Here is a 16,989-nt window from a genome sequence, read left to right on the forward strand (position 1 = left end):
CCTACCTGAACCTATAACCATCTTGAACAGTGAATGTAGCCAATGTGTTGCTCTACTTGAGATGTAGAGGAAGCTTATGAATACCCTATGAGGTAGTAGAAAGCGAACTTGGTGCCTCACAGTGTCTTTTATATCCTTTAGGTGGCTTCTGGCACTGAAGGTACATTTCATGTTAACTTTCCAAAACTAAGATTCTTGCAGTTATGAGGTCTCTAACTGTACAGAATACTATAGAAAGGGTCTTGCAATTTATCTAGGGAGAGAGAGAGATAATGTTATTCTCTATTGCTGATGTCTGTTCCTGCATACCCCAGGCTTTATGACTGCTTAAACATGTCGAGCAGTTTGAGAACAATCCAGATTCTAATCTAAAGCCCCCCAACATTTTTATAGATTGTAATTATTTCCTTGCAAGTTATAGGCTCTCACTCAAGAGTTCGGGTTTTCCAAAAACACATTTTCCCCACAATGAAGCTGCTATGGTTCTAATCATTTATCAGCAAGTTGGGTAAACCTTTAGTCTGTGGTTTGACAAGATACAGACTTGACAACTTGCAGGGATCCCAAGATATACTTCAGGTCTCTCGTACTCCAGACGTGTGGTCACCAACAGGACAGTTCACACCAGTCTACAACACCCCCCCCAGTAAGTATAGACTGCAATCTATGCCCCGCAAAACAGCAATCCTAGAGAATTGCTCTGCACACCCCTTCTCCTTAGTCTCCCCACGTCTGTTCTGAAACAGAATCACTGGCATCTCATGTGAAGCTTCAATACAGCAAACTGAATCTCAAGATACTTATTCCAGCAAGCTGCACAAAATGAGACTAAAATGAACCAAAAAAGGCAGCTCCATTTCTGCAGTTCCCTTTAGAGCTTTGAATCCCACATCATTGGTGACTAAAAGCTGAGAATTTAAAGTGCAAATTGTTAGAGAGTTCTACTTCAAGGACAACAGTACAATACTGACAGAGGACATCACAACAAGGAAGGTTCCCTTCCTTTTCCATTATCAATTTTGCTCAGGTGGTACAATGATCACAGGCCTGGAAATCAGTACAAGCGAAAACATTTCAATACAACATGTACGCCTGCAAAAATAAACAGTTCAAACAAAAAGAAGCTAGACTTTCTGTAAAAATTTTTATTGAAAATAAGCTAAGAAATGTGATGCTAAAATACTTAATACAAACTCTACAGATACACAGTGGATGTACGAGTTGCAAATCAGAACTGGACAGACATGCTAGTCCCTTCAAGGGATGTAAACAACTACGCATGCCTGGTATTGTTTGCTAGCTGCAAAACCCACTGGTTCTGGTCTTCAGAGGCATGGTCTTCGGTCAGAACCTGCATCTTTTTTTGGTCCAGCTTTTATATATTAAATTAACGCCGTTTGAGAATAGATGCATAGTCATCTGCTAATTATATAAGACTGGCACTTCCCCAGAGTTAAAAAGTAATATTCCAGAAGAATAACCAGAGATGAAACATTTTGCACATTCTTGCTTTCACTACTGACACACTAGAGATGCTTATACCAGAAGAGGTGTGTTTGTATTTATATAACTGACAAAATAAAACGGCAGCCTGTTTCGCCTATGAGGACACTGCAAGTATTTTTTGCAAATGTGCCCCTTGCCTTTAAGATGCAACAGCATTTATTAAAAACTAACTACTGGAATGTGTGGAGGAGTTTACATGCACTGCAAGGGGGTGGATCTTGTTTCTTTAAAAAACTTCTTGTAATATATAAAATATTTGGTCACATTTTCATAGGTTATAACAGATCTTTTCTGGAAGCACAAAAATATGAGAAGTGAAATATTGAGGGCAACAAGTTCTTTCTCTTGATGCTGGAATTATAAGCAGTTCAGTTCTTGTAGAGTCTGGTCCAGAACGCTATGCATACCCAAGTTCTCCTCCTTTGCATGGGCAAGTTTTTCTAGGAAGAGAGAGAGAGAGAGAATTGAAATGCATTGATCAAAGAAGAAACACTGTTGTGCCCGAGCAGGTGGTGGGGTTGCACTTCGGGCTTACCTACCGTAAATACAATTCACAACACCACAACAACTGCAGCAGGCTACAGATTCTTTGCAGTTTAGTACACAGACTTTTCAAAATGCCTAAACCTGGATTTGCCAATGCTCAGAAATGGGTAGCCCATTACTTGTCAGTCTGACACACAAAAAAGAAAAAAATATTTGCAGAGAAGATATAGCAGTAATTCTTACCAGCTCTGTACTAGTTATTACCAGACAACTACTGGTTGATGTAGCTCGATTTATGACAGCTGACAAATCAAAACCATTAAAATTCTATCCAAAATTAGTGGTTAAAATGCTTCCTTTTGGGGGCCCCCCGAGGACTTCAGTAGCTGCCCAAAATAACTGCTGGGTACCACACTGACCTCAAGCAACCAAGACTGTACTTTCAACAAGCCATCACCTCCCATATTAATTCTAAAAAATCACTATGAAAGTATCAGCAGCACTGAAAGCCCAAAAGGTTTCCAAACTCTTGGGAATAGCTACAACCTTTTCTTGCTAGCCTTCAGATGGCAATGCTGTCTGTAAAATGGGAAGCAACGTTTCTACTGAAGTCCTCATGGCTAGACTGGCTTTAGAGCAGTTTGACCACTTTACTGGACTGGGTTTATAACCTCACATTATGTTTTCCTCCCAAGAACCAAACTAAAAGTATCTATTAACTTCACTTATTTTCACAGTCCTTATTTGAGCTATGAATTATGAAAATGCACTTAAAAACTGACTTAAATGCAAGCTACATTTTTATGCGACTAATTCTAAACAGTAACTGCAAGCCATACAATGCATGTTTTTATTTTGTTACACAATTATATCTGAAACTAGCAAACTTTTTCATTCATTTCATTTAGTAGGACGCCTCCCCCACGAAGTAGAATATTCATTGAAACTTGGGCCTTTTGTCCTCGACTGACCTGAGAATAAAGGGTGATGCAGGGTTCAAAGTTTTTAAACAGTCTAAACTTACAATAGCATTTTGAACAGAATTCTCAAAAAACAATTGTAGAAATGCCCCAAGGATTTTCTTTTACAGCTTCTACATTCTGATCTAGTGGATTTGCACAACAGCTTTAATACTGTGCAACTGTAAAGCTAGCTGTTTGACCAGAGAGTTTTGGCCACTCCTTAAAACATGCACTAGCATAGGTAGGAGGCTTGCTGTTAAATTAAAACAAGGTCAATCTAAACTAAGTAATGACCTCAAACTGAAATAAAGGTGATATGCACATTTATAAAATGTGTGTAAATTCAAAAATGAAGGCAGCATCTAAACTACATTTGGCTTCACAGCTTTTAAAATACCATTCAAGTTAACACTACCAACTACTATGCATTTGAGATTTGGTTACTGTTGAACAAAACTAGCCTCTTACAGAGTAGTTCAGTGACCATAACTGTATAGTACATTTCATTCCCTCACTGGAATTTGAACATGTACAAAGCAGAGTCCCCACAAAGATGTGCATTTCCACATATGCCATACTGCAGGGGCATTTCCACGCATGCCATACTGCAGGGGCATTTCCACGCATGCCATACTGCAGGGGCATTTCCACGCATGCCATACTGCAGGGGCATTTCCACGTATGCCATACTGCAGGGGCATTTCCACGTATGCCATACTGCAGGGGCATTTCCACGTATGCCATACTGCAGGGGCATTTCCACGTATGCCATACTGCAGGGTCAATACTTCTGGGAAGCATCACCCTCTATAAGGCAGCTTTAAATCCTGCTCTCTCCAGAAAGAATTACAGAGTACCATCAAAAGGGAAGAGCAGGGTGTGCAAGGCAGGCGCCTGGGATCTTTATACAGTCTATGTCCAACGTGTAGTGCACAAAACTGAAGAGAAGCCATTCTGTGATTAAGTGTATTATGCAATGTACAGTACTGCATTCTACCAGGTCATCTGGTCATAATGGCAAGCAGCAGGCTCTGACCTCCGGCTGGAAAAGTCCTCCATTCATGTGGAGAACTAGAATCTCAAAAGTTAATTATTGCAGGTTGTGAAAACTGTAATAAAAGAAAACCATGTGAAACAAAACTGGCCTTTGAATGACTTTTTTAATGAGTAAAGGTATCATCAAATCACAAAAAAAAAAATATATATTTGACCCTTAATTTGTGGCTGGTTAATAAAAGTTGCTAGAGTCTCATGAGGATGATTGAGCACAGTTACTTCAGTAAAAAGCAACTCAAATAGTAGCAGAGGTACATTTTCAGCCCACACATTTAAAAAGCAATTATGATTTTAGAGTTACACTATTACGGGTCACTTCTTAATTAAAATTCATGCATAAAACACTCTCCTTACCATGCAGAAATGTGGCCTGAGCTGTAGCAAGGGTTAGACAAATGGGACACTGGCCCCATCACCAACTTGCAAGGGAATGTGCATCAGTTAAGATTGATAGCATACAAGATGCCAACAATACAAACACATCATAGAAGTATTGTTAACTGCTCTCTTATTAAAGGGATAATTAAGCTACTTCAAAGAGACTTGCGCGCTGTCATTACTAGAGACAAGTGTGTAGACTGCTTAGAAACTGCCTTAAGTTTTCTGTAAAATGTCTGATTCCAAGCTGTCATTAAAATGGGAAAGGGAGAGCTCAGTTGCTGCTCAGGCCACACAATACCTTTGTTATAGCTTTGGATTAAGTTCCTGCTCCCAATTCCTGTCCCTTTGATAATTGTTCAAGTCTGTCCTACCCTACTTCTGGGATGCAAGGCACTTTATTCCTCCAGAAAATGGATAAAAAAAAACTAAAATCAGCAGTCTGGTTGCAGCTGGCTTTGCCTCCTGCTATCAAGCTTTTTGCATAGATATGTAATGACCACAGAAGAGACTGTGTCCAGTACTCTTCTGGACTTCATACCTCCAGACAACAAGCCTTTGCCAAGCATATGGTATATGACCGAAGTTGCAATTCAATGAATTAGTCGTAGTACAAGCAAAAAAGTTAACCAGCAAGCATGCCAAATTAATTTTCAGGTTGCATCATCATCAATCCACGTTTAGAGCTGGCCTAAATCAATGAGCGTCTCTACTTAACAGAAACAGGCTTTTAACTGCCAGGCATAACGCTGCTACAATAACTTGGTTATTGCTCATCACTGGTGGGCAGAGTCCTAAGGAAGGGGTACATTTCAATGTTGTGGAACATTTTGAGACCATTTCAAGTCTTTTCAGGATGCAAAATTAATGAAGATAAAACAAAGCAAATTGTTATAAACTATGTACCCACACAGTGTTTCAGCAACACCCATATTTATGAGGGCTTGATTTAGGAGGGCATGATAAAATTAAGTACTTAGGAGTATGGATTAGAAAGAATGTTATGGCAGCTAAGGATATGCGAGAAGGGAGTAAACAAAAAATATAACTGAGAAACTGGAAGCTCTCATGTATATTGGACAGCAAGAAACAAGCAGTCAATGTTTTAGCCCCTTTAAGTTTTATACACAGGTCATTCATATTTTAATCAACCAGTAGCTAAGGTGTGGATAGCAATTAGAGATGAAGGATTTTATCTGGGAGGGGAAGACGGAGAGAGTCAAGTGGGATAAGTTGGTTCTTCCAAAAGAATAAGGTAGTTTGGGATTACTTGACCCGAAGGGGTAGAGCTACACACTTAACGCTCCTATACATTGGAAAAGGAGGAGGATGATTATGAAACCGGGGTGGGGGGCACAAGGAGAGACTGGGATTTTGGATGCAGATCCTTCAGAATAACCACACAGATTATATTCATAAGGTAGCAGAAAATATTCCAAGAACCAAGGCAATATGGGAAACCAAGGCAATATGGGATTCTGAAATTAGGGATACTGACAATAAGCAAGATGGGGTTGCAATTTACTGCAGAAAACTGGCAATGGAACTAAGCTATTGGTAACAGAGGGAAATGTAACATTCCCTTGTTCCCAAGGGAAGAGGCCAAGAATTTATTTGGACCGCAGGCTAGAGAATGCCTTCCCTGCCAAGGACAGAGTATAGGCAAGGAATAGGGGGATCCCAAGTGAAAAACCAGCACTGGCAGAGCTTTTGGAAGAATCTAGAACAGAAGCTGCAGTTCTAAAAGGGATAATTAGTACAGAATAAAAAATACTTGAATCAGAGAATTGAAAGGCTTGGAAAGAGACTGGATAAGCAATTCTCATGCCTGGAACAAACTACCTGTACACATTCGCTCCATCACATCCTCTACACTTCAAGAACAATCTGCATTTTCTCAACACCAAGACTCGCCCCTCCCATGACCCAACCTAAACTCCTTTCCTCTCCTCTAGCATATTCCCACCATTTGAAATTTTTGCAACATTCTCCCCCTATTCTAAACTTGTACTTAACATATGCATACTTGGCCACCTCTCCATTATGAAGTGTTACATTTTGGAATGTATATTACTGTTTCTCTTTTCTCTTTGCTTATGCACTTTACATTTGCTTATTTTTCCATCTATGCTTTTATTTTTTGAACTCATGTGCTATCCTGTAGCATGAATAGCTGTTGGTACTGTAAATGCTTTTTGTGTGAATTTTATAAGAAACTTATTTTGTAATCTGGAGCATTTCTCATCAGGTCTCCACTGAAAATGGGCTTCTGGCCCAGTTGGACTAACCCGGCCTAACCCAGTTAAAATGTCAATCAATAAATGTCTTCCTGACTACAGGGTCCTTAATGGATCAGAAGGCAAGGTACAGATTTCCCCTCAGAATAAGATCAAATATAAAGGGTGTTTAAGCCAGATATAACCTTAGTTAGCAACATCTGTGGTCTTTCTAGTCAGAGATGTCTAGTGAGTGACATCCCAAGGGAGCACTACACTCAATTGGTCCAATCACTGCAAAATATAAAGGGACACACAATTACCTCCAAGATCAATCAGCTATGCTAATTAGGACTTTATTAAAGTAACTGTAATGAGGATCAAAACCCAAGAGGATCAAAACCCAAGTTCCATGGTCTCCAACAAAGTTTCCATTTTGGACTGGAGCACTGTATGTTGTGTGCTGGAGGTATGGGCAGACCTACCATATACAGTAATGTTGCACTTTCCAGCATTTCATTTAAACCAGTTATCAGTACCCCAGCCATTTACAAGTCTAAGTTCTTGCTGCAGGACATCAATATAGCAACTTGATAAGGACTCCCAGTTTACAGTCGTATGCAGATCTGGTCAGAGACCCTAGTTCAGATAAAAATAAATGCCAAACAATTCTGGCATGCAACCCTACAGGACACCACTGGTCACCTTCATACTTGATAAGGCACCAGCTACCTGCACCATGTGGGTTCTGTCTTTTAGCCATTTTGTCATCCATTTTACCACACTGGGTTCTATTAATGGATTAAGCTTTCTACTATGCTGTCATAGGGATGCTGTCAAATGCCTTGGCAAAGTCAAGGTATGCTGTGTGGACAGGAAGACAGCTGTCAACAGCTTGTGTCACTCTTTCAAAGACATTGATCAGATTCATTACACAGGAGACAGCTGGAAGCTTAACCACTCCTGCTAGATTCTACACACTGCAGAGGATAGTTGTCACTACCAGATGTGATATCACAAAGTATTCCTTCAGTCACCAATGGCTGCGTGAAGGTCAGTGTGAACCTTACCAGTAATGGTACTTTAATCTTGTTGTCACTCGGTGTAAACTTTGTCTCTAGTAACTACCACCACCCACCCTGTGTAAAAATAGGAAAAGGGGGTAGGTGTGTGATTTGCAGCAAGTCGCATAACAAGACAGTGCAGTCCAGTTAACTCTGAAGAAACGTACTTGTGCTAGCCAATTCACTTGACTAAAAGTGGAGTTGTCATGTAACAAACAGAACATGTCTTCAGCCTCAAGTCTACAACAAGAAATTTTGGAAAAGGAAATTCTAACTGGAGTCAAGTCCTGAAAATCTTCAAAGTTCCAGAAAAACATTTTTAAAATGTATATAAAACTATACATTAAGCAAAAATAAAAGTAAGCTGGCTTTCTACACTTTACAAAAACTATGCAGAGCAACAGGAATGTGCGGTTGCAACTGCTACACATACCTTGTAAAAACGATCTGTTACATATTGCCTGAATTTCTGCCAAGAGTCATTGGAAACAGGTTTGTACCCTTTTATGAAAAACTTTGCCAATTCATTATCTCCTTAAATATTAAGTCATGTTATCTTTTCAGATTTTGTTCAGAGAAACAGAAATAAACTTCATACCTTCCAGATCATCAATTGCCTTTTCCAGTTTAGCAACACTTCTTTCTGAAAACTCCGCACGAGTCTCTGCCTACACAAAGAAAACGGTATTTACATTTAACAGACAATAAATTAAAGTATGTTACTTCATTAACAAACAATAAATCAAAGTATGTTACTTCATTTTTCCCCTGTAAACAAATGGCAATCTTACCTCTTTCAGTCTGTCTGCCAGAACTTTTATTTCCTCATCATATTTGTCTTCTTTCTCAGAGTACTACAAAACAAAAAAAAAAATTTTTTTTTTTTTTTTTTTTTTAGAGGATTTACATCCAAGTAGAAAACAAAAGAGTTTCCGCTATGGCTGTCACTTTTCAGACAGGGATTTTTTACCTCCCCTCTCTGGGTGAAGTTAACACGATGGGAAACTATTTGCACATCACTAGGGGTTTGGGTGAATGGCCATTACTGATATTTGGTCCCAGATAAAGTACTACTGACATCAGGAAATGCTTGTTACACGATTGCAATATGGCGAATGATTCACAGTTTAAAACTAACCTTGTCAGATTGAGCTTCAAGTGATTTAAGGTTGTTGGTCACATTTTTCAGTTCCTCTTCCAGTTCACCACATTTCCTGAAACAAAATGAATCAAAGCAAACCATTAGAGCGAGACACAGAAGTAATTCAGAATCATACATTAAGTGTTTAGTTTTCCCCCCTTATTAAGATGACGTCTTGGTCAAAGAATTTCTTCTTAAAAGCAGATACAATTGCTGTAAACACCATGCACAGAGGGGAAGGAAGACACTACCCCTCAAACTATTCTATAGTTCCAGTAACATAGAAACTAAAGTACGATTCAAAATAAAAACTGAATGTTCTCCAAGTACAAACAAACTGCAGAATCACCTCCTCAGGAATGCTCAGGAAAACCAGAGATCAATGCAAATCTGGCAGTTGTATTCTTTTCACAGTAGCAGCCGACAGACAACTTTGTGCCTCCTGTCTCACTACCTACTCTACATTGTGTGATGGGTAACCACAACATGCTCCGTCTCTGCCCATGCGTGTTGTAAATGTGCAAATGTGGCCTATGCAGGGTGGGCACTTCACTATCTTGCATCTCATTAACGCTGGGCTCCAGATAGTGGGTGTTCTCCAGTGCATCAGATCAAACTTATTTTTGTTACCATCAATACTTCCTGTTTAGGGGTTCAATGCAGACAAAGAATGAATATGGGAAATAGGGCAATGTTGTCTAACCCCATTCTTGACCGGGATAAGTTGCAAGTAGAATCTAGAATCTATTAATAGTCTGCTACAGAAGCTTTATAAAGACGTTGAAATAATCAATAGAACTTGAGTGGAAAACCAAACTTATCCATAACTGCAACAAGAAATCTGCAATCAATTCTGACAAAAGCATCACTTGCTAAAAGATAAAAAGCAGGTTTGCTATTATATGAAACAAATACATGTGCTTATTAATATGTCTTCCACATTCCATTTGTATGCACGGCTTGTTGTGTAACTGCGGAACATCCTGCATAAGCATACTGTTACAGCTAGCTTCTGTATGCTTTACATTACCCTAGGAGTAAAGAACCAGAGCAAAAAGTATCCGCCGAAAGGCAGAGTATGACAGAATAGAGAACGAACAACAATGGATGAAGTACTCATTCGCCTGCTTGAAAAGCTGAGGGGGACAACTGTTACTTCCAGAAACAGGGACGAATTTCTAGAGGGAGCAAGATCAGGGTAAACAGCTGAAAAGAAAGCTGTGGAGCCTGGGAGATGCTGTACAACCAGCAGCACACCCAATGTTTGCGCAGAAAGCATGCAAGACTCCTCCTCAAGGTGGTTTTTAGAGTGGCTTAAAGGACATTATCCCCCCCCCCCTTTTCTTACCAGGTCTGTCTCTCTCAGGATATGCCTTCTTTTCCGAGGCTTAAATACCCCCCTTCAGAATTCATGGAGGATTGCTGAATGAAGCTCTGCCTCTACATCAGGGTGCAAAGCTGCTACTTGTGGTCCAATGAAATCGCACACTGCAGGTGGCTGTGCAGCACAGTACCTCCAATGAAATCGCACACTGCAGGTGGCTGTGCAGCACAGCACCTCCAATGAAACTGCACAATGCAGGTGGCTGTGCAGCACAGCACCTCCAATGAAACTGCACAATGCAGGTGGCTGTGCAGCACAGTACCTCCAATGAAATCGCACACTGCAGGTGGCTGTGCAGCACAGTACCTCCAATGAAATCGCACACTGCAGGTGGCTGTGCAGCACAGCACCTCACCTCCTACAATGGCCTTTGGTTTAGAAGCTAGGATGGGAAGCACTGAAAGGATGGATGGCTATGCTAAAGTATTTTTAGTGCATGGAAGAAATACCAAAGTTAAAGAATCAACTGAATACTGGGCGGTCCCTCTTCCTGGAATTAAGGAGGCCTCACTTTTAATGCTCCAAAAAGAGCTGCAGATTACACAGGGGGTTAGGAACATGTTCTGCATAGTCTACGGGCCAGATCTTATCCAAAGGGGAGTGTACAGGGGCACTAGATAAATGACCGCAAGGCCTAGTATCTGGAGGCAAGAATAATGTCCATCTTGTTGCCAAGTCAGTAAGCTGCAGTATTTCTTATTCACGGCTGTGTGACTTTAGTAAAAGGACGTGGAGGTTCAAAGCGTCAATAATTGTGGAGGTTCAGAGCGTCAATAATTCAGTAAAGGGACGTGGAGGTTCAGAGCGTCAATTTAAAGGGACGTGGAGGTTCAGAGCACCAATAATTTAGTAAAGGGACGTGGAGGTTCAGAGCGCCTGCCTCCCAGTGGAATCTGGTATTTTCTAGCTTTATGCGTCTCATTTTCAACCGTTTTACTTGGTGCAGACCTTTCTCTGTGCCCCTGAAGGTGTCTCTCTTGGGGGACTGTTACTAGCTGCTCACCCACCTTGTTATAATTGAACTGTACGTTATATGGGTTACAGCTCTTTACATACTACTCACAGGGAAAAAAATTCAGCCTCCAAAATACTCAAGATTAGAGAGAATTTAAGCATTTCTGTGCTTTCAGATTATGAAGTAGATCTACTTAGAATCTATTCTGTTTTGTACAGGGTAGTAAACAGTTAGGTACTATGGAACCAGAGTCACTATACTACAGATTCAGGGGAGTCAGTAATTGAATGTTGCACACAAATGTTTGGAAACACCCATGGGCCAAAGTCAAACGCAATCAGAGCAATTGCACACACTGCTATAGCCCTTGAACTGCACAGCTATCTGACGTTTGTCATGAATTACCTCCCCCCACCACCACCCGACTTCACGGTCATCTTTAGCATCCACTCTGGGAAAATGTCTCATTTACATGAAGTCAATGCAGAAAGATTAATATGTTCAAATATAAATGAAAAGACAACTTACAGTTCTGCCACCTCTGCGCGTTCCTCTGCCCTCTCGAGCTCTCCTTCTAGAACAACCAGCTTCCGAGCAACCTATTCAGCACAAGTTAGGGGAGAGAAAAACATTTTACAAAAACAATATGCACATTCCTCTGCAGAACTGTAAGACTGCCCTCCACATTAAACTCTTCGAAGACATTTCTTTATAAAATGTATAAACCTGTGTGTGCGATGAAACTCACTGTTCAATTACACAGGCTAATAATAATCCTGCTGCCCCAGAAACACATCAGCCAAGAATGGGACTATACCACAGAACAAAATGTTATTTAAAATGTGTGCATTTATTCTTTTAGGCTTCTATTCCTTTAAGTATTAAAGTTAGGTGGCTTAAACCTTTCCTATATATTCTGTTGTCACTCTACATAATGTGACTTAACTACAATACTCATTGCCTCAGAAATATGGGAAAGGATTGGTAATGTAAGGAAAATCACACTTCAGCAGAATTTCCTATGGTACATAAATCCTATCACAGTCACAGAGGTTAAATGCAAAAATAAAAATTCAGCCATCTCACTCAGCTTGCCGTACACATTTTACTTGCACTACAAGAAACTAAACTTGAAATAAATACAGTGTATAAACTATTAAACCATTCTTGTGAGGCTAAACCTGGATGTGTGGCATACAGGGGATAAAGCACAGACTGATTCAAATGACCAGAGTTCAATTACCAGCTCGAGCTCCAGAACAGCCAGGCATGACATGGGGAGAATGAGCAGCATATACCAATTTGCCCATCCTGGGGAGATGGGGAAAAAGGGCAATGATGGCCTCTGCTGACCAAATGTTCCATACAAGTTGAGGCATGGATAGCACGTGCTATAGGCCCCATTTTGAGAAGTGGTGCAAGTGGGCTACCAGCAGGCATGACTTAGTAGTTGAGGCTTTTATTTTCACTTCTCCAAGCGCGATCGAAGTAGGTGTTCTCCCAAGCAAATGTGCCATTAATGCCTCTATAGCAGCCCTCATACGAGGCACCTGCTTTAAAGGACAGGGGCAATCCACTCCTTAGGTTTTGTTAGTAGTGGCTAATGAGTGATATGCTCATGCTTTCAGCAATGTTTACCTAGTGCTAGACAGGATACATATCGAGGATAATTGTAAGAATACACAAAACCGAGAAGGTCCACTGCATGGGTACAACATCATTAGACAGGGTAGCTAGAAACATGGCAGACGTTGCAGGTAAAAAGACAAATGCTACTTTCCCCTTAGCATTAACTTTTTATTAACAATAAAGTAACTAGCAATATTAAAATCCACAATAAGTAACACTTTCTGCAATGAAACAAGTAAATTAAACTTTACATTGGTCTTGGAAACTCCCACCATGCACTACAGTGAATATGTTACACTTCCTCCATAGTGCACTGTTAGTGGTAAAGCGGGTCTTTCTGCTAGACAACACTTACATGTGGAGAGTTACAATTAATGACAATTACTAGAGTTGGACTTTTATTCACATTATCTTACTCTGTGATCATCTCAAGTTAACAGTACTAATGTTTAAAAAAAAAAAAAAAAAAAAAAAAAAAAAAAAAAAAGTGTCCCTGATTCTGTTGAGCTTGGTCTTTCTTTAATTGAAAGACATGACACAACCCAACTTCCCCCACAATTCATGGACACTTACTATATTGGGAAAAGAGGATCAGGTTAGACTGGCAATCCACTGCTACACAATGTACATAAAGAACATTGTCAGGCGCACACACGTGTTCCATTACGTGCTCCTGGAATGGTCTACAGCTGACTGCTCTCCATTTAGAAAGGTCCACTTTGGACCCTCTTTTCCCCCCAAATAGGGCTATTCTTCAGTCATCTGGCACCACTCTGGCCATCAAGGACAGGCTTTCACTCAGTTTCCTGAGCAAATTAGCCATTCCTCTTAGCAGCCTTAACCCCCTTAACATTTTTAGTCTTATCACATTTCTCCATTCCTGAATTGTGATGTATAGTTTCCAATCATGAGGTAGCCCCAAATCCGATCTAGCCAACATTCCAGTGAATTACCTTCCCTCATCTCCCTTTCCACCCCCACTATAGATTTTAGTCTTTCAGGATATACACCCCCCCCAAAAAAAAAAATAGTCTGTTTAAACTTTGTCATTCAAGCTGAAGATAGTTAATGGAGCCTGAAATTGGTCAATACTCCAGTAAACAGACAAAAATGATTTTACTTCCTACTCCTGATAGCTCCCCTTGACATACCCCCATAATGTTATTAACCCACCCTTACTTATACTCTCACTTCTCCAGGGGTAATACCCCACATTTTAAAAGGACCACTGTTTTGATGCACTCTTCCAGTTTCTATTTAAATTTCCAGAAACTGTGCATTACAACCTGGACTATTGTTACCAATCAATCCTGTGTGCCTCCCAGACCGCCATTATATAAAATTGTGCATCCTCGTGTCACCTTCCGTATATATGTGCAGTGTGGTCTCCAACATAAAACGCAGTCTCTCATGCAGAGTGCACCCTCTGTTCATCTGTAAAGAACCCCTGGTGTGGTACGGGTTTTGAATGAAAAGCATCCCTGGACGAATTCATCCACTTGTCTGACAAATGTAAATACATAAAAAGTTAACTGAGCAAAACAGAACCAACTCGGATGGTGGAGAGGAATACCCCTAGCAAAAAACCCTCCAAGTATCTTACAGCAGACGTAAACCACTCCATTCAGTACTGCAAACCAAACAGATACAGATCAAACAGACACTACTTAAATGGCCAGTCCTCTAAGAAACTTACACAAAATGAGTAGTCTTCAAAGTGCATTTATCACTGTCACAAACTATCCAAAACCCCCTATGCTACAGGCCAGCCATGCAAACAAATACAAAAAGATAGAGAATTCTGTCGGTCACCTCTTCATATTTGCGATCTGCCTCTTCAGCGATGTGCTTGGCCTCTTTCAGTTGCAGCTCCTGAATTTCCATTCTCTCCTCATCTTTCATTGCCCTGTTTTCTATGACCTTCATACCCCTGAGGAGTAAAATAGAAAATAAAAAATTTAGTAACCACAGATGCACGATTTGGGCATAGTCATTTGGGTGCTGGTAATTAGTACATTTTTTCATCAAAAGCTCCTTTGAAATAGGGTACTTTGTGCTGGGAAGATCGGAGTCCTAGTGAATTGTTATCCCATAAGGAAACCACAGAAATCAGGGTACTAAACATGTTCAAAGCAGTCACAACTATTACATGTGTAACCCCACCCTCCCCCAGCCAGTTCTGTACAGTATTCATTTGGAAATAAAATGCAGACTTTCATATGCGAGAAAGGAAAAAGATCAATTTACCAACAAGATGATGCAGACCATCAGGACAGGGAGGAAGGATAAAGCCGAGAAAGTGAAAATTCCAGAGGAGATGAACAGGCAGATAAAGCCATCTTCTGCTATGTGCAAAGCAAGAAGGAAACAGCTCAACTTGAACTGGAAAAAAGATGGAAACAGATGAAAAGGCACACATTTTTCAGCTACGCAGATATAAAAAGTAAACTTAATTCTGGGTCTTAAGATGGGAATAACCTACCAAACTCATTTCAGTATTTCTGAAAAATTCATGTTTTATCAATTTATGGTACAGACTGCACGTTAACACATCAGAAATATAATCAGATAAACACACACCCTCACTGAGATGCAATATATCTGGATAAACCATAGAACATTTAATAAAATGCGCACACAAGCTTCTGCAGGAGAGCAATCCTCCTGCATCTTTGCAATGACAATTACCTTTACATAACAAATAAAAAATTACAAATTCACTTAAGCCAGTATCACTCAATTTTTAAAACACTGTCTGCGCCATTCACTGGCAACAGTAATAAAAGGGACAAACCCTCCAGTCCAGACACTTTCCAGTGCACTTTCGCAAAACTCACTTTACCGATCTCAAACTGCATTCTCACACTTAGTAAATATAAGCAGCAAGGGGCTGGTCCAGCAAACAAGAACATTTTAGCAGGAGGCCAAGCCCCCCTGCACACCCCTGCTACATATATATACTAACTCAGAGATCGCACCACAGACTCTGAATCTAACTACCGATCAGTCAGAAGTGGTGTCCCACAGGGATCGGTCCTAAGTCCTCTCCTGTTTGACACCTACTTCTCTACAGTTCAAGCCAACACAAAGGGACTCTGGCTGACCAAGTTTGCAAATGATTCCAAACTGGGAGCCATTACTTATTCTCCGACTGATGTAGACATTCTACAAAAAGGCCTCACTGACACCAATGACTGGTGCCAGAAAGTACAGTTGTGTACACTTAACATATAGACGTTAGAGTGTATTCACTGTTGCAGTCCTCACGTGTGTTATACGGCTCCCGGTAGCTCTCAGTTGGCCCGAATACCAGAGTTCTTGGTATAGGACGTCAGCTGCCACCGGCTGTAAAACTGATGTCAGTGCGTCAGGTATAAAGGAGGCAGCAGACGCCATTTCCTTAGTTTTTCTTGCCTTAACTGTCAGGAGCCCCCAAAAGCCGGCTAATCCAGGAATGGTAGCACCCTGGACACGTCATACAGAAAATAAAAATTCATAGTCTGTGCCTTAGGAAAAAAGGGGGAATGGAGGGTGAGAAACCAGGACTGCAACAGTGAATACACTCAAACATCTACATTTATGGTAAGTGTACACAACTGTACTATGTTCTTTGTGTTTCACTGTTGCAGTCCTCGCATATGGGTTGATTCCCAAAAGCCCAATAAGAAGACAAAGGGGAGGAAGGATCACAGATTAAGGGTTGGTAAGGAGGCCCTGCAAAGCTGCACAGGAAAAGCCAGCCCTGGATTTAGAAAATAAAGGTAGACTGTAATGCTTTGTGAAAGTATGGACAGAAGACCAAGTAGCTGCTTCTAGAATGTCCTTAGTAGGCATACCTCTCAAAGGCTGCAGAGGCAGAGGCTGCTCTAGTAGAATGGGTCCTAATACCCTGAGGGGGAACCTTCCCATGCTGCAGGTAACAAAAGTGAATACAATGAGCAATCCATTTAGAGATGGTTTACTTTGAAATAGCTTTACCCTGAGCCCCAGGAGCAAGACCGACCAATAACTGTTCAGATTTTTCAAAAGGGTTTTAGTCCTGTCCAAGTAAAATATCAGCTGTCTATGCACAGAGTGCAGAATCCTCTCTCCTTTATTTTGGGGATTGTTGAAAAATGTAGGCAGGTGAACAGACGGTTAAGGGTTAAACTGGAAACTACCTTAGGCATAAAGGAGAGATTGGTTCTCAGAGAGACCAGATCTGAGTGAAAA

The 16,989-nt window shown here is 40.6% G+C and overlaps 1 protein-coding gene across 2 annotated transcripts in view; it reads right to left on the reverse strand.

Moving 5' to 3' along the window:
* Positions 1 to 1,125: 1,125 nt before the first annotated feature.
* The window catches only part of LOC122817652 (tropomyosin alpha-4 chain), a 540,823-nt gene continuing 524,959 nt past the window's right edge, over positions 1,126 to 16,989 (reverse strand). For both annotated transcript variants that reach the window (XM_044090713.1, XM_044090714.1), the window contains 6 exons: positions 14,590 to 14,707; positions 11,677 to 11,747; positions 8,807 to 8,882; positions 8,460 to 8,522; positions 8,267 to 8,336; positions 1,126 to 1,946 (listed from right to left, as the gene is read on the reverse strand). In XM_044090713.1, coding sequence (XP_043946648.1) covers positions 1,864 to 1,946; positions 8,267 to 8,336; positions 8,460 to 8,522; positions 8,807 to 8,882; positions 11,677 to 11,747; positions 14,590 to 14,707 — 481 coding nt within the window. In that variant the 3' untranslated portion in view covers positions 1,126 to 1,863. The remainder of the gene's footprint in view (positions 1,947 to 8,266; positions 8,337 to 8,459; positions 8,523 to 8,806; positions 8,883 to 11,676; positions 11,748 to 14,589; positions 14,708 to 16,989) is intronic.

This window comes from Protopterus annectens, chromosome 13.part0 (genome assembly GCF_019279795.1).
Source record: "Protopterus annectens isolate FY-2018-M chromosome 13.part0, PAN1.0, whole genome shotgun sequence".
Taxonomy (NCBI): domain Eukaryota; kingdom Metazoa; phylum Chordata; order Ceratodontiformes; family Protopteridae; genus Protopterus; species Protopterus annectens.